The sequence below is a fragment of the Cygnus olor genome, chromosome 12 (assembly GCF_009769625.2).
Source record: "Cygnus olor isolate bCygOlo1 chromosome 12, bCygOlo1.pri.v2, whole genome shotgun sequence".
Lineage (NCBI taxonomy): Eukaryota > Metazoa > Chordata > Aves > Anseriformes > Anatidae > Cygnus > Cygnus olor.
The window spans coordinates 9694105-9714838 of record NC_049180.1 but is presented as its reverse complement, the minus strand read 5'-3'; the positions used below and the strand labels follow the sequence as shown (position 1 = coordinate 9714838).

Genomic DNA, 20734 nt, shown 5'->3' with positions numbered 1-20734 from the left:
TTTGTTTGTTTCCCCCACTAAGGATGAATAAAATCATTCCCAATTCCCCTTTTTTTTAAATCTAGAACTTTTTGCTACCTTCGTTAGAAAAAAAGCTATTTGCATATTAAGTGGTATTTACAAATTGGCTTACCTGGTTTGCAGCAGAGATTTTTTTTTCATTAAAGCTGCTAATCAGGTTGAGGGGGATGAGTTGCAAAAGGTTGAAGGTGGATGTAACTGAGGGGAGACCTAGGCAAAGCTGTAGTGCCCTTTACTGAGCCAGTCTGAGGATGTTATGGGAAAAGATTATGCTCACAAAAGACTTGGTTTGTTTCAGCAGTATTTATCTAGCACAAGATGGTTTCTCCCCCCCACTTTGTGTCTGGCAAATGTCAGGTAACAATTAACCGCATGCGTTTCATGGTGTAGTTGTAATTTCCCAAATGCTGAGTATGGAAAGGGAGCCGCAGTGCAAACTGCTCGTCCCCTCTCCTTAGACTAGAACCACGCTAAGGTTCGGGTGGTGCTCAGAGAGGGTTAAGAGGGGCTGTCCGGCTCGCTGCGGCTACGAACGCCATCTGCCGGTGCTGCCCCGGGGTCTGTGGCGAGCTGCCCACGCCCTTGGGCGGGAAGGGCCCGCGCTGAGGCTGAGGGCGGCCGGCTCCTCGCTCTCCTCAGGCCGCGGCGTGGCGGCCGGGCCGGGCGGCGGGGCCGCCTTCGTGGCTGACAGGGCTTGGTGCCGCCGGTCAGCAGGTAGCGAATGAACCCCTGCCCTTCTTCCCCACTTCCTGACAGCCCTCCCGCCCTCCAGCCGGCAGAAGAACGCTTCTGCGGTTTCAGCTCTCGTTTGTTTGTTTTAATCCCGTATCCTTTTTGTAGTCTCCACTTTTTATGTTCGGGATCATCTGGAGCACTTGTTATGACTGCTGCTTCAGAGTCGAACTCTGGTAATGAACCTGATGAATCATACGTGACTTATTTGAGAGGGAAGAGGAATGGGGTGAATTCCCAAACAGCTCTGGAAGACATCAGAGGCCTGTTATGGCACGCTGGACAGCGTGTTTCTCAGAAGTTTGTGGTTGCGTCCTTTCCTGGCCTGAGTTCTGATTGTCACAGGACACTAATGACCCAGACAGGATTTGACCATGGGGTTTTTAAAAGGCAGAGCAGGCCTGAGGCTGGCTGGTGTCACCCGGGTATGCCTGCGGGGCCCACATCCAGCAGCCAAGGCCCAGCACTCCGCTAAACTCCTCTCACAGTCCTGCCATGCGTCAGGTGCTCTGATGCTGCTGAGCACGCAGATGAGTACACCAGGGCTTTTTTTAGATTATTATTTTTTTTTTGTTTAGGTTTGAAAGGATCGTTACTGGGTTATTCTGTTTTCCTTTATTTGTGATGTTTACCAAAAATCTGCTGCAGCAAACTGTTATTTATCTTTGCAGCTTTGCTCCGTGATGCAACAGCGGAATCGAACTATTTGCATGTTAATGTAGGCTGGTTTATAAATGCTGTTTTCTGTACCTTCTTTATGTCTTAAAGATCCAATTAAGGTTAAAAAATCCTTTCTATAGGGTTTTAAAATCTATGCTACTTATATGAAAGACTAATTGTATAAATGTGTATTTAATCCAACTTTACTGAAATGAAATTTGCTCCAAAGCGAGCTCATGTTTGTAGCTTTTCTTTTGTTAAAGAATTTGCAGGGAGTGCGTATGGCTGCTCTGGGCTAGCAGGGTGGTGTCAGTAGGGGAAAAAAGAGGTGAGGAAGACTTGTGAGCTTTCTGCTGTTGTGGCAAGACTAGATTTGCAAGACAGAGAAATGCATATGTATTATCATTTCTGGAAATGGTAAAGGAAGCTGAAGCCTTTTTACCCTATCCCTCTCAAAACCCGCTACTGTAAGGATATATATGGAGCATTTTAAACTGATGGAAGTGGGGCAGGAATGGGGACAATTGGTAACTCTAATTGGAAAGCAGGGCTGGCTGTTTTCACTAAGATGACACTGATACTTCTTAGAGCCTTTGCTCTACTTTGAGAAGGATAACTAATCCATTATTAAGCTGATTTTATTACTGATTTAAAGTTTCTACCTGGAGCTAAGTCATTCTTGAGATATTTAAATAGGTTACTGTGACACTTGCATTGACCTTTCATCACATTTGGGACTTGAAGCATGGATAAGGGAAGTGAAATGGTGTATTTGAGCACTTGGGCAGACAGTGGATTTGAGGGTAGATTTCAGTTCATCCTAATACACCATAGGGTTGTGGCCTGGCATAAACAGCAAAGGACTGCCAACACGCCTTAACCATCTTTTTGCTTCCAAGCCTGAATTTCACTCTGCTGTTCACATAAATTGGAAATGCTGGTATGCTAGGTTTATGTAGAATCAATGCTGTGGCTTTTTCTGATTTACGTGTTCTATTTAAAATTTCTTTCGTTAATTAAAATAAAGTCTTGGTTTAATAAATAATCAGTGTCTTGGTTCCTGTGCATTCTTGTCTTTGGTTTTGATCATTACTGATAAAGCAATATAATTATGGTTTAGTGGTTGGCTCACGTAGCAGTGGTAGGAAGTGGATTGTTTTATACTGGATGTCAGAAACTTGCTTATTTGTCATTATCTGGTAATTGTGCTGCCCCTTCTTGTCTGATGATGAAGTTGGTAGCCTCTTGTAAGGAAAATTTGAGGACATTTATTGTGATCAATGACAGAGCTAGATATATTTTAATGCCAGGTACTTTTTGTGGTGACCCACAATGGCAGCATGGAATCACTTTATTTTTGTAAAATGTTAACTTTCAAAGCTGCTGACATACCGCAACTATAAGTAGCATCACTATAAAACAGGATACTTCCAAAGGAAACCTTCACCATGCAAGGCTATATTAAATTGTTTGTGTGTCAGGTAATAATGTAAAACTTGAAAGCTGTTAAAGGGTGTAATTTAAGAAAAAATATTTAACTTATATTCCATATGTAACTTATATTCCATATGTTATGGAAACTGCTGATCTAAACAAAAAGCAAATGCTTTTTCCTTGCCATTGTAGAACAAGAACAGGGGTACAACCTAAAATGGAAAATCGAAACGTGCAGAAAACACTGTGTGGTAAGATACCTGAAAATATTTGTCATTTATTTGAATCTATTTTACAAAGTTTTAGTAGATTGTGATAAGTAAGTTGTAGGAGGGTGAACTATTGGGGAAATGTTCTTTTTCCTTGTTGACAAATTTTTGGATTCTTGCCTTATTCAAACAGTAAATAATGCCACCACATATTCACCCTTTTCTGCTAATATTTACACATTTTTTCTATTTAATTTCTTTAAGAAACACAAAACCTAAAGTATTTGAAAAATACGATATCTGTTCTTGTCAAGTTAGGAAATAATTATCTAATAAGTCTTTTTATTACATCAAAAATACAAGAAACAGATTTCTATAGTCATTTATCTACTTAAGATTGTACGTAGGTGCACCCCCAAATGCTTTGTATTAACTTCCTGACATAATGACCTGGTTCAAGATGCTGACGGTTGAGGTAAGTGATTCAGTCTTGTTTAAATAAATGCCATATTGCAAGCCTTGGCATTTAGCCTAATCCTCCACTGGATTCTGTTCCTAATTCACTCAGACGTTCATAGTTCTATATTATTTGTTAAATAGACGTAATGTAATTTGCAATTGGAGAACTTGGTAAGTGTGATATAAATTGCTAAATATTATTGACATTTATAACATATACTGACAATAGTTAAAAGCCAGAAATATTAACATGGGACTGTTACTTTAGTGAAGCAAATCATGCTCAAATAGTTAACTTTGGGTTAAGTAGTTTTGTTATTTATAGATGGACAAAAGTGGTGTAGCTCTGCTTGCTTTTTTTTCTTTAAAATACATATCCATGGTACATTTTAGAGCTGGTTTAATGTAACGCTAAATGAAATTTGTATAAAGAAAAGATAACACTTCATGTGAAGCTTTTTTTGTTTACTCTTAGATATGAAAACAGATCTGAACTTACTGCTTGAATGCCTTAAATACCAGATGGACTGCCCTTTATCTCAGAAAGAGGCTTTGATCACTATTTATTCAATTTGTCAACAAAACAGTAAGAATCATTTTCCCTTCAAAAAAACATAACCATTTATGTTCACAATGTATGTTAAGAAACTGTCAATGCGGGGAGAAAATAAGTTAGCTAAAAGACGTAAGATTTGACAGGGTATAAAATCTTAAGATTTTCATCTTACACAGAAACAAAAGCAAAATTTTAATTTTTATTCTTTGTTTTCTGTTTGTTGTAGGTGAAGCAAGTGAATATTTTCGAGAAATTGGTGGTTTGAGGTTTATAAATGATCTTGCAAAGTCAAGTGTCCATTGCATAGTAAAGGAAGCAGCTTTATTTACGTTAGGAATTATAATAGAGAGTAATGGTAATAAATACTATTATGTATATTTCTGAGTTACTCATGGTCATATTATACCTTTGCTTGTTCTTTTTCTCCATTTTTTTCTTCATTATTTTTCCCATCAAAAATCAGCCCTAAGTCCCTTTATAGGCCCTCACAATGTCTTAGATAAAACTAAGTCTTCATTTACTGTGTTATCAAACTAATTTAAGATTTTTTTTTTTTTTAAAAAAAAGGCTTGCTTTAGGACTTAATGGTTTTTATTTTCTGGTTTCAGTTTACTGTCAACAATCTTTATGTACTTCTGCATTGTTTGAGGACCTCATTTTATTTTTAATTAATAAGGATTCTGGTGTGAACTTGAAAAGAACGTCTGTTTATGTCATCTTAGTACTGGTTTCAAATAACAGTAAGTGTTTTCTTCTGTATTATAACACCAATTTTTTACTTATGGTTTCCTTTTTTCTGTTTGCCAATCTACGTTACGGAAATTTGGAACACTCAATGAGTAATGCTTTTGTGAGGTTAACTTAAAAAGATGAATCATAGCATGTCAATGAAACTGAAGTATAGAATCACTTAGGTTGGAAAAAAGACCTCTAAGGTCTTCACTGTCAGTGAAGTAAATATAAGTAAGTAATTGCTTACTGGGATTTTCTAAGTAGCAGAAAGTATTTTCATTCTAACAACATAATACGCAAACCAGGAGTTTCTGACAAAAGTCTTCTGAAAAAGTTAGACATAGAGAAAAATAAAACACTTTTGCCAATGTTTTTCTGTCATTTTCGGGGGGGGGGGGGGGGCATATCTGCTTAGGAAATGGAAATACAATGGAAATATATAAATTAAACTTGGCATCAGGATTTTGTTTCAAGTTGCATGTGTCTTCTGAGTCTGGTATGTCTTCTTTTTTAGAATATGGGCAAACTTACGTCAGAGAAACAGGCTGCATTGGTCTTCTGCTACAGTTATTCAGGTAACAAACAATTGCTGTTCAAACAGAAAAATGATAGAATATTTAGGACCTGTTTCCTTTGTTTTTCCTGAACAGAACAACTCTTTCCACATCTGAGATGAATCTGTCAGATGAAAATACTTATCAGTGCTATCAGCTGTGGTCTTCAGTCTGCAGTACTCTCTGTGCCTGCGTTAACAATCCTCAGAACGGTAAGTGTTGCTGTTAAAATTGTGAAAAATGTTTAAAGTGTTTCTCCAAAGTGGTAAGTTCTGTTCATGTTTATTGTTCAACTGAAGTTTCAGTGTGATACTTCGCCAAATTATGTTTGGACTTGGGGTTATTTGTTTTTATTTTCCCAGAAGATAATCAAAGCATTTGCTGTGCAGTTTTTCCATATGCAAAAGAATGGCTAGAAAGTTGCACAGAGCCTGAGATAGTTCGTCCTATTTGTTCGTTTGTTGGCCTCACAGTTGCAAATAACTGTAAGTACAGCTGAAGCTTTAAACGGTTTTCTTTTGTAAGTTTCATTTTATACTTAAATGTTTGATTTCTTCTTTTTGTCAATCACTACATTTACTGTTTTTGCAACTTTTATACTGAAAATTAGATTAGACTATCTCCATTCCCCTGGTTTGTGCTTATGAACACAAACAGCCTCATTGGCTGTAATTACTGAGGTTGGTAAAAACTATTTGGGAGCTTTTTTGATTAGAAGTAGTTTGAAAATATTTCATTACTACATTTCTGAAAACATTTATACGCATGTGTCAGATCCATATTTTTTCTGTAACTATCTTAAAAAAACAATTAGAACAATTTCTCAAGATTGATATATATCCAACTTTAGTTTCTTTGTATGGATGGAAGGGAAGTGATTAATATGTGCACAGATAAATTGTGGTGAGTGTAAAAAATGTTAAAACAATTTAAAAACTTTTTTTTTTCTCTTACTAAGCCACTGTGCAGAAATACTTTGTTTCTGTTGGAGGACTGGATACCTTAGCTAAAGTTCTCATCAAGTTGATGCATGATTCCTGTATGAGTCACTCCAGCACAAAACTTGCAGTAGTAGTAACAAAGACTCTGGATGCCTGCATTGCTAATGACTGTGAGTGAAAAGACCACTGCCACTTATTTCTGATAATTCTAAAATGCATTTTTTTAAAGTCTGGTTTTGGTGGAAAAGTGTTAGGAATGGATGCTAAAAGGCCATTAGTTTACATATGTGTATATATATATATGTATGTATGTATACATATATATACACACACAGATCCAGTTTGTATTGCAAAATCTTTAAGATTCAAACTTGTATTTTGAATGATTCAGTTAATCTGAGGTGGATTACTTTGCTATTGTTACTAAAATAAACTTACTGAAATTTAAACCATACTAAAATTTAAAAGGAAGTTGCTGGTGCTATTTTTCTGTAAGTAAAGCTGAGAACTAGGCATGGCAGTAAGTTTGGATTCTGGAGTTAGAGTTGTGCTTCTGTAGGCTTGTCCTGTAGGCTAATAAGCTTTGTAAGCTTTAGGAGTATGCGTGCACTAGCAGTGCTGTTCGCAGTTTCAGGAAGAGTTTGCCCTCTTTACCAGGAATGTTCCTAGCTCTTGTTATGGCAGATACCCTGAATCAAACCTTACTCTACTCTTTTAATCTGTTCTGGAACTGATGAAGGATGTGAGAAAACTCAGCAGAGGTCTACACAACTTGCACATTGCAAAGTCCTTGTTTGTCAGGTCTACCACAACTCTAGAGTACAATTTGGGGGAAAAGGCAGTGTTGGATATGGGGAATGGCATGGGTAGTATTACTACACCAGTAGAGGTGTGGCCATTTGAAGTGTAGAAATGAAAAATGAGAAACGAGAGTTTGCGCAGTCCCAAGGCTTTTTTTAGAGTCCCAAGTTTCTATAGAGAGTTCTCTTAAAAAATAAATAAATAATAATTTCAGACTTGAATGGTGTCTATATACTTATTGTCTAGTTCATTTTTCTTCAACTTGTTTTTAACATAATAGCTGCCATGGGTGGTGCTTTGGCGAAGTATCACACTGTGTCAGAGCTACTGAACCTGCTGTCTAATGACACTTTGGATACAGGAGAAAAAATTAGTATTATTCTAACAATTGGACATTGTACTGAGGTTTGTGGTAAGAATTTTTTTTTTTCTTTCTACCTTGTTTTTTTTAGCTAAATTCTCATACATTACTTCAATATTGACATTTGATCAAGGTTTTGAAATGTGAGGGAATGTTCTTTTAAGTAGTGTACTTAATATGCAGGAAAAAAACATCTTAAAACATCAACACTGACAAAATAATTTCTTTTTTTGTGGGTTCCTTTGCTTTTATTAAATTTAGATGACAAAACTATTTTTATCAAGTTGTCAATTTTATGAATATAGACTGCAAATGAGATCACAATAAAATTTTAGGCTGCTGTTTTAGTTGATGCTGAGTAGCGCTTACATTTTTGACTCGTGTAGTTTGGCTTGGTCCTTCCTCAGGTTTCTTGCAATAGATTTGAACTACGGTCAAATCATCCTGTGTGATCTAGAGCACTTCTGCTGCAGCCTGGTTAGTAGGGTCATTACAGCATATTTGAATCCATAATAATGGTGTTTTTTTTCTTTTTTTTTTTTTTTTCCAGAATTTCCCTAGAAGTTACTGGTATTAAAGCTTCTAAAATTACTTCAGATTAAGTGTGTATGAGGTTACCAATAACTTATTTTCTTTTTCAACTTTCTATTTTAGAAGAAAATCAATATGAACTGCTTAAGAACAATGGTCTTCCACTTATGATTCAGGTACTAACTGAGTCTCAAGACGAGGAACTAAACAAAGCTGCTACTTTTGTGCTGCAAAACTGCAAACAAATGAGTAAGCTTACTGTTCCTGCTTTTAAAATGAGAGATGAGTTCCATATTTAAGTTTTCTTGACTTTCTAACTGATTTTTAACTGTAGCAGCTTTGTAATTCTGTGTACTCAAAGATGATTATTTTCTGCAGTGAAGGCAGAAAAAAAGTAAAAACTTCAATGGTATTGCAATAAAGCATTTGTGTAACCTATATATCTAGGTCCAATTCATAAAACCCTTTCAGTCTATAAACAATGTACAAAATATTATAATTCCATACCCTGTTAGTACTCTGTTCATGGGTATGTACCACTGTACATTTAGAGACTAAACCAATGGATAATCAGGCCTGTAATCACCATGGCTACTATTATTTTACCATATTAAAAATAGTGAACTTTAATTTTAAAGTAGGGTATATTTTGAAGCATCCTGTTTAATGTTTTTTAATTGTGTAATACTACCCATGAAGCAGAAAGACACCTTGTCCTTCAGGTCCTATAGCACTGAAGGTATTATGCAATGCTAATCAGTAAAAAGCATGTATCTAGATTTTTGCACTAAAAGTGTATCTGAGAGTTTTGTTTAAGTGTACAACTGAGGGAATATGGTACTTTTCAGCCTCCATTGATACGGAGGTATTTTATTTTTAAAAGCCATACTGGTGAAGGAGCTGTCCTGAATAAAGTGATTTAGAACAAAACATAATTTTATAAACAGGTTGTAACAACTGTAGTTGCAAGCTCAGTGATTACTTAATGGAAACGCTGCACTTGCTTCTTGTAATTGCAGTTTATCTTTGAAGTGTATGAATGTGTATGTATAAATTTAGATTAGCAGGATGTTATATTTTGCGTTATTAATTACGGGGGGTCACTCCCTCAGAATACTAAAATATAATAAATATTAAAGTATTCAGTGATTAAAATTTGGAATATTAACTTTATGTTTTATAAAGCTGAACAATTGTCCCTGAAAATCAATGAGAGTTCATTAAATGAGAAGAATGCAGATGAGTTGGAAGCAGACGTGCAAATCAGAGAAAGAAGTCTACAGGACTACTGGAAGAAAGCAAAAGAAATTTTACACAGAATAAAATTGATTGAAAAAGAACATGATGAGGTTGGCATGTTTACCAAAGTAGGGTAAAACTAAGCACATCTTCTCAGAGTCTAGGGAGCAATAGGGTGTAAACCCTTAAGATAATTTCAGTGTGAGCTAGAAAAGTAGGGAAGATATGGGATGTATGAGAAACTACAACCTGCGTTTTTTGCCATTATTGTCTATCATACAAAGTTAGAAGTATTGAGTGCAGTCAGAAAAAGAGGGCATCTGAACTTCATGAAGCATTTTAGTTTATTAGAAGAATAGATTTTCTACAAAGTTGAGATCATTTAGGTTGGAAAAACAGGAGTTGGATTTTATTTTAATTGCCAATTGCTTAAATTTATAGTTTAATATTCACAAGCACGGAATATCCATGACTGTACAGCTATGACAGGATAGCTAATGCATACATGTGAACGTAAACTGAAATACAGTTTTGTTATTACATTATTTTGCTTGTGCTGTATAACTGGAGGGTATCTCTGGGTGTGGAATAGCAAATGTTGTGTTATTTGTCTGGATCTTCAGTTAATTAAAATTTACCAAGTGTTCTGTATTAGTAGCACATCCATTGCTTCAGTCTGGAACTATCACTTAATAACTACCCCTTTGACACCTTTGATAGCCTTGCTGTTTTGTCGGTTTTCAATTCATTCAGGGATTAGATTGATCTATCCTAGTTAATCTTCTTATTAGATTTACTTAGTTGTTTTTGTGTTTTTTAAGAGCTCATATAGTTACTAATATTTTTCAATACAGGAAAGAATGCAAGGAAGAGTATTTGTTGATAGACCTTCAGAAAACAGTGTTGAAGCACCAAAATACCCCAAAGTGAATCCTAGTGGTCCAGAAACATATATAGAAAGAACACATAAAGAAATACGTTATCCACGATTAACGTCTAATTTGGATGGTCCGGTTCTTGCTCTAGCTGTGAATTCTCCCCTGAAAAATGAAACAGTGAATGCTATGAATCCAGTAAACACTTCTACTAGAAAAAGTGAACAGAATGATATTCCACGGCCAGTTTATGAAGAGCAGACAGACAGTGTACTTCAAAGTCATCGTAAGTCGAGTGAAAAGGAAGGTTGTGAAAAAAGGCAGTCTGTTCTTCAAGTACAGTAAGTATCTTGCATCTAAGCAGAAATAGTAAGTTGTTTTTCATTAGTAACTTCTGAATTGAATGTCAGCCTTTTCAATTATTGGTTACTAGCTATGCATTTGTACTAGATGTTATAGACACTACAGTGTCACTGTTTATATATTTTTCCCTCTTAATGGTAGGCTTCTGATGATTTGTATAGAGAGCCTGTGACAAGCCATGTTCTGTGGTCTTGAGCATAGTGATGAGAAAGCATCCATAGTCTTCTGCCTTCAAATTCACACTGATTTGGAAGATTAGGATTTGACCCATTGGCTTGGATGAAACCGAACCCTAAATACTTATGTAATGTGCACTTAAAAGGAAAACAGCAGTTATAGAACTGCTCTGCAAGAATTCAAATTGTAGTTCCTATGAAGAAGGAAAAAAAAAAAGCTTTTGGCCATGTTTCTCTTCTTTTATATTCAGTTCCTTCACTGCATGGGAAGAAAAATACAGTCATTTACTGTTCTCTTGCTTTACGCACCTATCTCACACAAATGCTTATTTTCCTCTTTTGCTTCCTATGGTTATCTTTCTTACTGATAAACAAAAAGTGAATTATAGGCAACCTGCAAGAATAAGTGTAGATTCCATTGTCTTGCATTTACATAGAAATGTCCTCTGAGACAGGCAGTGGGAATATGAACAAAACTATGATTTTTTTTTTGTTCCACATTTTTGTTGTGCTTCCTTTATGTGGCTGGCTGGACCGTGGTCCTATACAGCTTGCTAGCATGTATTATATTGTGACTTTGCAGCTAGCACAGAAATTATCAAGGGCCTAGTATATTTTCCATGGTATTTTCAGTTAAATTCTACTTCTAAATTCTAGCTTTTTTTTTGTTTGTTGTTCTGACCTTTGAAGCACAAAATTATCAGTAAATACATTTTGTGGAAAAAGCGCTTTCCTTGCATGTGTGTATGTGTAAAAACAAGAGTTACCTGAGCACGACCATGGATTAGGCTCCTTGCTTCTGCAGCATTCAAAGGTAGTTAATGATGCTGAAAAATGCATGATCATGGTATCATAGGAATGTGTTGGTTGCATAAAAGATACTCAGTGTAAGAAGAGAAGATGACAAATTACCTTTTAGAGCAATTACCCCACCTGGTAAAAGTTACAGTATTCTGAACACTTCCTTGGAAGTTTAATGTGTACTGAGTAGCTCTGATATAAACTGGAATTGGAAATGATTCTGGAAAGCAGCGAATGCCAGGAAAGTACTGTGTTCCAAATGCTGGAACAAACATGCTGCATAGCACTGCAAGGAATGCTAATCACACATATTTGGTAAATACATTTCTAAGATGATAGTGTCATGCTGGATACTTCTAGCTCAGGAACTTGGGATAAATACCTTTTTTTTTTTTAAGAATTTTATCTTTTGTATATTTAATGTGTTTTTTGTTCTGTATTTTGGAATGTGTGTATTAATTTATAATTAAATGTATGTTTTGAAACTTGATATAAAATTTGTTCACGTTGTTAATCTTTCAAGGAAAGGCTCATTTAAACAACCAGCAAAGACTGTTAGAAATATGAAACAGGCGTGCACATCAGGTACAAATAGCTAATCATATTCCTGTTTTAGATAATTTTGTTCTTAATTATTTTAATTAGTTTTGTTCACTTTTATCACTACTTTTTTATCATTTTTAAGTTAGATGACAAAATACATTATTTGTAATATTCTTTAACTGAAAATTCTGGAATTTTATATTATATACAACCTTATCTAGAATGTTCTTTTTTCTTGTAAGATTTTTTTAGCTTTTTTTAAACTATTCAACTGAATGTCTTACAGATAAATGTTTTAAATTAAGTCTGAATGCAATCCATACTGAACAATTGAAGCCCTTAAATAGAACACGTGCAAGGCTACTGGTTTTGTACTGTACTTTTAAGTGTGGGGATAGAACCTACCTGTGAGACTGACTTTTGCCTGAAGATGTTCCTACATTTTGAGTGTGTGTGGATGGTGGTAGAATAAGAGTTCTTCAGGTTTGCATTGATTTTCTTTATATGTGTATTTATTTCAGAATTGGAATATGGTCAATCAAATTTTTGCTTATAATTTAGTCTCCAATTAATTTACAAAATCACTCATTAGTTTAGTGTTTGCCAGAATGGTAGCTTTACAAGGGACAAAGCTGTTTTTCACAAATAATTATTTAAATGTATAACAAGTAGTATTCCAGTACATCACACTTCGAGTATCTGATTCTAAATAAAGATCATGTTCACAGAACTTATTTAAGCAATGTAAGTTTACAGGGTTATTTTGCTGTGTTCAAGTTGAAGTGATACGCTTCATTAGGAAAGTAAATAAAAACTAAGCATTGAATTATACATAATTCTGGATTTATGTAAACATAAATACTCTCCGTTTAACTCAGGAAATTTCATTTGGATTTTCTGCTGTTACGTGAATTCAACTTTCCTAATCTATAAATTGAAAATAGAATTGAATATAGGTATGCTGATGCATGATTCCCCTAGCAAATGATAGCTTGCATTTTCTTCCTAGCATTTTTTTTCTTCCTTATTTAGACCACCATTCATTCTCATCAGAGATAACCAAGGAAGAAAAAAGTACCTTGACTACAACTGCATCCCTTAAAATGACAGATTTAAGGTGTTTAGGTAAATATCTTAGGTCTTTGTTTCCTAAATTCATAAAAGAAGCATTGAAGAGACACCAAATCAGTAAGTGAACCTGACATTACAGAAATCTTAACACTTATGTTGGATTACCTGTTCTCTAATCCTTAACTGCTTCCTTTCCTTTCTCTGCTCCTAAAATAAAAGAAATGTTGACATAAACCTTACATATTCTGATCTTGATTTGTGGATCTTTACTAAAGGTGGTTTTACTAAGAAACAACGTACAACAGCTTAAAAAAACGCTCAGTAGTTACAGAAATACTTAAGTGCTGGTCTTTGCCTCCTCAGAGGAAAAAAAATGAAGCCCTGCTCAAATCCCTTATGTATTCACCTTGCTAAGCTTCCTAACTCTTATGAAGCCCTTCTGTTTTCTCTGCCTTACTGCTCTTAAATACAGAGAGGCTTTCACAGCAATCCATGACTGCATCCCACAGTTCCTCTGTATTTTCCTTCCTGAACATAGTTCATCAGTAGGTTATGAAAATGCCTCTGCTGCTCAGCATTTATAAGTGGAATCTGTATGGTCTTTTTAAAATGGATCCATAGTCCACCGTCAAATATCATGTGGGCATATGAAATCAAGTTGTTCAAGTAGTTTCAACCTGAGTTTCAGCAGTGCTTTATCTTAGGCTAGAATATTGTAGAGATGTACCTGTGCACTTCAAATTTTTCACAGAAGTTCGGTTTCAGCTGCCATAACTAACAGTGAGAACACTTAAGAATTACTAAACCATATATTAGCATAGGTTATGACCTCAGAAACAAATCAGAAGGCTTCCTGTGAGGGAATTCATACATAAGTTAGGCTTATCAGTTATTCAGGTTAATGCAGATAGCTGTCACAACACAAAGTTTCAAAGTAAAGCAAAGACATGTTTTATGTTTTAGCTCCTGCAGAAATCGTTCTTTCAGTGCAAAGGGAACAGGGGCCCTTTCTTCCCATCCCATCAATATTTTTACTTCTGTAGAGGATATGTGCCTAATTTAGTAATTCTAGAGTTGAAGTGCATTATAATTTGGTTCCATAGGTCACATCGAAAACAAATTTAGAGAGCAAGCACAAAACAAGAAATAAGTATTTTCAAGAAGATACAGAAATAAATAACCTCTTTTAACATATGTATATGAAAAATTGGAGGTTAAATTGTAGATCATAGCAACATGATGGATTTTATGATGGCTGCTATAGCAGTTATGCTTACTGTTTCTATAATGCCCTATTTTTTTTTTCCAGGTTGTACAACAGCAGGTCTGTCATTCAATAGTAAAACTTTTAGCAAGATGCTGCGAAGTTGTCCATACCTATGCTATCATCACAAAGTCATTCTGGAAGCTGAAGAAAGATATAAAAAGGAACTTAAGAAGTTGCCTGTTTCTAATAACAGTAGATATGCAGCTTATGAGAGTAATTTATTTTGTGGTTTTTTTTTAGTAACTGTTTAGTAACTTGTTTTAACAAATTCTTATTCTGGTATCCTACTCACTTTATATGATTTATCAATGATTTGTACTAAGTGAGATTGGAACTAGCCACTTTTTTGGAGGATCTGGTGTACTTCTTGTCAGTGGTGTTGAATATTTGACAAAAACTCTCCTGTTTGCCACAGTTAGTCAAATATTAATAGAAGGGAATATATAAAGTTGCAATAAGTGTGAATGGATGACCTTTACCACAAGCTTGTTTCATTCCAATATTACATGCTCATGGATGAAAAGAGGCTTACAATTATTGATCAATAAGAAGAGCATTCATCTTATTTAAAAGCATCTTTTATTTTTCTGGTTTAACAGAGGCAATTTTTAAAAGTAATTAAACAGTTACTGTCTGCTGGCATATTTAATGATCTCTATCTTATACTTTTTAGAAATACTGCTGACCCCAATAAAGAAAGGAAAATCGCATACAGAGACATCAACTTATAAGAGCAAAAAGGATAATTTCCAAAGTAAGGCCTTAGTTTGGAAATTAATGCAAAAAGCACTTATTATCTCAGTAATCTTATTGCAGGGTTTCACCATGAGAGCCTGTGGATAAAGAATTATGATATTGTATGTGGATTCTGTCAACAATCTGTCAGAGAATGCATAATTTATAGTCATAAAATTGTTACACATACTACTTTACAATTAAGTTATCTGGCACTTGCATTGAGTCCTGCTAGGGTTACTTCCATGCCATCTGCTATTTTTCAGTTTTGTAGCCTTAATTTTAAAAATGTAGAGGCGTAGTCAGGATCAGATCACAGTGCAGCTGCTTGTTCCTAGATTCAGCATCATTCAGCTGCACCTAGATTCAGCACTATAGCTGTGTTGTCCTATTTCTGTTTCTGTTCCTTCTTGGAGTTCTGCTAAGGACTTGGGTTTCTGAGCGCTAAATAGCTAAAAGTAGACTTGAAATACACAACAATACTAGAGCAAGTGTCTGGAAGTAACCTATCAGAAAATTAAGGAGGTTTGTTTACCTGTTCTGTATACTGAGTTGTTGAGTTAGACATTACTGACAAATTGAGATGGGAAAGTGAATATTAGCTCTATCAGCCTCCACAGTACAATTTCAGAACCCTGTGCTTACAAAAGCATCAGTTGCCCCTAAAAAAAATGGTAATGTCTATAATGCACAACTGTCCATTTGTAAATAGTGGAATATGTATCTTTTAAAATATTTTATTCTATGGTATATTGAAAAAGTTGGTTATAATTTGAACTCTTTTCTTCACTCCGCAAATATATCTATTTTTTGCATAATTCACAAGGAATTTTCTTCACAATGTGGTGATTTTGGGTACATCCTGCAGAGCTCCGACTGCAGTCAAAATAATACATTCATCAACTAGTGACCCATACCGTTACTTAGGACTGACAAGGAATTTTAAAGCAGGCTGAAGAAGCTCTCAAAATCAGTACTTAAATTCTTGAACATTAATATTACTTTAAAAAAAACATTCTATTCTGAAAAATCAGCCCACCAGTCAGGAATTTATTTTTAGTGTGCTATTTCCAAAAACCTTGTTTACGTCATTATATAATTAATTTCTGGTAACAGCTAGTAGATGCATGTGTGTGTATATATATATATATATGTATATATATATATATGTATATATATTTAAAATCATATTCAGAAACTAATTTGGCTATGATAGCCATGGAAGTTTAAAAACTTTTATTAAAAAGAAAAGCTGATTATTTCATCTCAATAACTCATTACACTAATATATTACCTTTAGCAAGTAAATATTTTCTGAACTTAACTGGATTTTTCAGTATTTCAGATGGTAGTATGGCTCAAAAGATGGTCTTGTCATAAATTTTAGTTCCTAAAATGTTACCTGTGTTTTGTGTGTTTTTTTTTCGTTCAAGAAAAAGACAAAATCTTTTATTTTTTTTAGGTATTCTTTTGACTCCGATTAGAAAAAACAAATCTGATACTTCCCATAGAGATGAACATGATAAAAATACTCAGTTACCTGAAGAATATAACTTGCTACCAACATATGAAAAGTGTGAGTATTACCAGAAAATTAATACTGTAACAAGAGTAACTTAAAGATCAATTTTTACCTTTAGCTCAGGGCATTGAAAAAGGCATCCAAGCTTGCTACTAGAGACAAATAGCTGAGAATTTAAATAGTCATTCTTGTACCTTCAGTCATAGTATTATTGGGGTTTATTTTGGGTTAAATCCTATTATTTGCGAGTTGCTTCCAGTACCTAAATAATCCTGACACGTTAATGACAATGACTGGAAAAAGATCTAATGAAAATTAGATATTACTAATAAAGCAACATTTATGTATTCATGTTCATTAGAATAAATGTTCTTTTACAACACTACATTCAGTTTTACAGTAGAGCTCGGTTAGTTCAGAGTAACTAAGAGGTGGCCTTGTTCACAATTTCATAGCTTTCCAAAAAAACCAGGATGCTAACTTGAAGAGACAATGTGTGAAAGAAAAGCACAGCCAGGAATGTCAACAGTTAAAAGAAAATTGTATATATTCACTTGACGAAGATGAGGTTAGTTATGCGAAGCCTACTCATACGCTCACATATTTATAAATGTAACATTAGTGTGTATTGCATATTTTCTTTTGAAGTCACCCTTAACAGGACCCCAGTAACAAAGTGAACCATAATAAAAACATCTCCTCCTCTGCTGATTCTACTTCATAGTGATTTGTCCCTGAAAGAAGTTAAGCATTTTTCTACTGTTAGCCCTTTCAAGTTAGTGGATATGGAGGTATACTTTTTTCTTGTACTTATGAAAATTTCTACAGTATAGAAATAGTAGAAAACTAAAGGCATAGCTGTTCTGACTAGAAAACAGATACTGAGGGTGGAAGTTAGGTAGACACAACAGAAATAAATGTGTCAATGTCATAGAAAAATACTGTATTTCATTAAGTGGGTGACTGAAGAAATGGCTGAACATAATATATTGAAGAACCATCATTATCATGACAAGGCGATTGTTTCTTCAGAACTAGTTAAGGTTGCATCACTAGTAATAATGCATTGCTTCTGAATGTGAAATACTGTGTAAATTTACATATTTTTTAATTACATCAAAATAAATACTCGCAGAACAATGAGAGAGGCTCCCTGGATATAAACATGAGAACTTTAAACAAGAAAAGAAGAATCCGAAAAGATTTCACAGATGAAGAAATTAATTATCTTTTAACTGGAGTAAAAGAAATGGGTCATCACTGGAATTTGATTTTGTGGTCCTATCCATTTCAGAAAGGACGGACAAACGTTGATCTTTCCAGCAAATACTACAAGTTGCAGGTGCAAGTAACTAAAGTTTAGTTTTCTACTAATCATATATACTACCAGGTCATTTTTAATCTTTTCACCCTGATTTGACTCTCAAAAAAAAAAAAAACATATAGGATGTTAGAATTTGCAACCTGTGGGGTTGGTCTTTGTGCCATTTCAATGTTTTGCATGCTAAGGATTCGAATGGTCTCCAATGTAATTTAGAGATGCTGTTAATGGATGGATCAGATAGCATTTTTTGCTGTGTTCTGGGTAAATGTGGGACTGTTTAGTGGCAACCATTTTTCTACTGAAATTTTTTCTAAAATTGTGTAGTGTTCTGTGTCAACATTGGTCATGACGTTTTTTGTATATACTATCTTGTAGAGGCAGGAAAAAAGCAAAAGTCATCAATAACATCTTTCAAGAATATTTTCAATTTTGATGCGGAAAGTTGAAGAACAGCTTTATTAACAGAGAGGTATTACCACAATGATACAAGCCTTTTGAGAATTTAGATTGGTTTGAACTCATGTTTTTCACTGCTAACATTCATTTACAGAAATTGTTATGCTTTGCAAATTTCACTTAAATGTAATTATTAAAAGAACAAAACTAAAATAGCTACTAAAATAGTCTTTACCAATAAAAGTTACTTTTTTAAAAAAGAACTTAATTTAACATTCTTAAACTTTTGATTTTGTAACAATTAATTTGCTTTGAATCTTTTTACAATGTATTTTATCCCATTTGCAAGAAAAGGTTTATTGAATATTTTGAATTATTTGATTTATTGAATATTTTCATGAATATTTTATGCCAGAAACTGCTAAGTGTTAATGTTCTGACTTTTTTTTTCCCCTTTTAATCGGTGAAATCAGCAGCTAAGATACTTTGTTATGCACTTGGTGTGCAGTATGTGTAGAAAAATAGAATACGTTGTCAGACATCCAGAAGAGGTTATGCAGTCAGGTCAACAATTAGGAGAATCTTACAGTTAGCAGAAATGTTTAAGTGATTGCAAAGATCATAAAGACCTTTCTAATGATATCGAAACATTCACAATATAAATGCTAATAACTATTAATTTTGAACATATAAGTCATAGGAAACGTTCAAGAAAATCAACATACTAGAGGTATTTCTGAACAGAAGGTTGTATGCTTTCAGAGAGAGAGGACTGGTAGAACAAGCTTTATAATTTTGTTAAGTTCTTGCTTGCAAATAATTCTGAACAAAGCAGGATATATCTATGAGAGAAAGCACCAAATATATGTTTGAGCACTGCTGAATACGCTAGGCAAATCTTACATAGGTTCTCATAAATTGAAATATAGAGCTTGTCAGAACTTCTAGACAGAAGATAGTGTGTGGTTCAGCTGCAATATTTCTTGGATGACATTCATGGACCTATGTAAAATACTTAAGTGGTGAACTAAATAGAGTGTAGCTACTGATTATTTGATTTCTATTTATGGTGGAACATTTTTTTGTGTATTATATAAGTGCATGAGCAGAACCCCTGTTTCTGCTAAATATAAAATGGTTATAAAAAGCTTTAGTGAAAGCCTTAATAACTTGATTTTTCAGTGATAACCTTAGTATTTCTGTTCTAATTAGTTAACCAAACTTTTTCCATAATAAATTATCTTATTTCATCTTATTTGCAGTAGGCTTTTACTATGATGTAGCTTAAATGCTTAAAAGCATGCAAGATAACCTGAAACTGAAGGACTTGCACCGATGATGATGCTGATGATATAATAAATAGTTTTTTAATGTTTTTCAGCTGTTGCACTTTTTAAAATATATATTATTAAAATATTAAAGAACCTATAAAAGATGCCTTAAGGCATATCTTTGTAAAGGCCCAATCCTATAAACGTTTATGAATGGAGCTATTCCAAGTGGTGTAATTAAATATTGGCCTACATATTTGCAGAACCTGAGCCAAAAGTAACACCAAGGAGTGGTGTGTACATCAGGGAGATTTTGGTCTGTTACGCACTCCACAAAGTATCTTTCCAAGGACTCGAAAGCTAGTCCAGGCAAGCTTCTATTTCGTGTAGTATCTGAATGTGTATTAGTAATCCATATTATTCTGGCCTAAATATATTTGAAGTGGAGAAAATATGGAAGACGTACATCTTTAGTAACAGATGTAATCAGAGTATCACAATATTGACGATTTACCTAATTATAGGTAATAATTTAGGTTGTGAATGACCTCTGGAGTCAGTAATCCAACTTCCTTAGAGCAGGCCTAATTTCAAAGTTAGTCTGGGTGCTCTGTGCCTTGTCAAGTGCTGAAAATCTCCAAGGCTGAAATCCCCACAATGTCCACTGCTGCTTTAATTCTCTCGTAATGAAAATTGCTGAAATAGGCATCATTAAATCGTTCTTGTAAGATCCAGAAAGGAAGAGTCATGACTGGAAGCGAGTAGAGACATGTTGTGTGAATTTGTGCAAGTCGATTCATCTGTCTGACAGTGATTGACCGAACACTCTTGGTAATTGTATTTTCTTGTATAAACTGCTTTGAAATGCACGCGAAATGGTTATTAGTAATATAGTTGCATAAGAAACATTCATGTCACTTGTAGACTTCTTATGCTACCTAGTGCTTTGAAAAGTGCAACTGCCTGATGGTCACTGCCCAATCGTGAGGGAAAGCATGTTTGGAAAAAAAAAAAAAAGTGGGAATTGTTTTGTAACACGAGTAGAAGAACAAAATTTATCGGAGGGATGCACAAAGGTGGGTGGGAATCTTCGAGCTTTATTCCAGCCCTCTACCTACATCTATCGCTTGAATATTCACACTGCACACCCTACCCCCGCA

The 20734-nt window shown here is 34.6% G+C and overlaps 1 protein-coding gene across 9 annotated transcripts; it reads left to right on the top strand.

The window, feature by feature from the left end:
- Positions 1–152: 152 nt before the first annotated feature.
- TERB1 (telomere repeat binding bouquet formation protein 1) lies at positions 153–18563 on the top strand. Of its 9 annotated transcripts, XM_040571200.1 has the most exons (22): positions 715–735; positions 862–929; positions 3040–3098; positions 3991–4101; positions 4298–4426; positions 4680–4811; positions 5318–5378; positions 5454–5569; positions 5720–5842; positions 6316–6468; positions 7380–7511; positions 8115–8240; positions 9177–9340; positions 10085–10446; positions 11969–12030; positions 13021–13113; positions 14369–14539; positions 15000–15080; positions 16524–16637; positions 17039–17151; positions 17719–17925; positions 18283–18563. In XM_040571200.1, exons 3-22 carry the CDS (start codon positions 3065–3067, stop codon positions 18310–18312), a joined length of 2514 nt encoding a protein of 837 aa, XP_040427134.1. In that variant the 5' UTR covers positions 715–735; positions 862–929; positions 3040–3064; the 3' UTR covers positions 18313–18563. The 9 variants fall into 9 exon arrangements, with proteins under 9 accessions (XP_040427135.1, XP_040427130.1, XP_040427128.1 ...); XM_040571201.1 differs by lacking the exon at positions 3040–3098 and having other exon boundaries at positions 153–735; XM_040571196.1 differs by having other exon boundaries at positions 153–735; positions 862–3098.
- The last annotated feature ends 2171 nt before the right edge of the window (positions 18564–20734 follow it).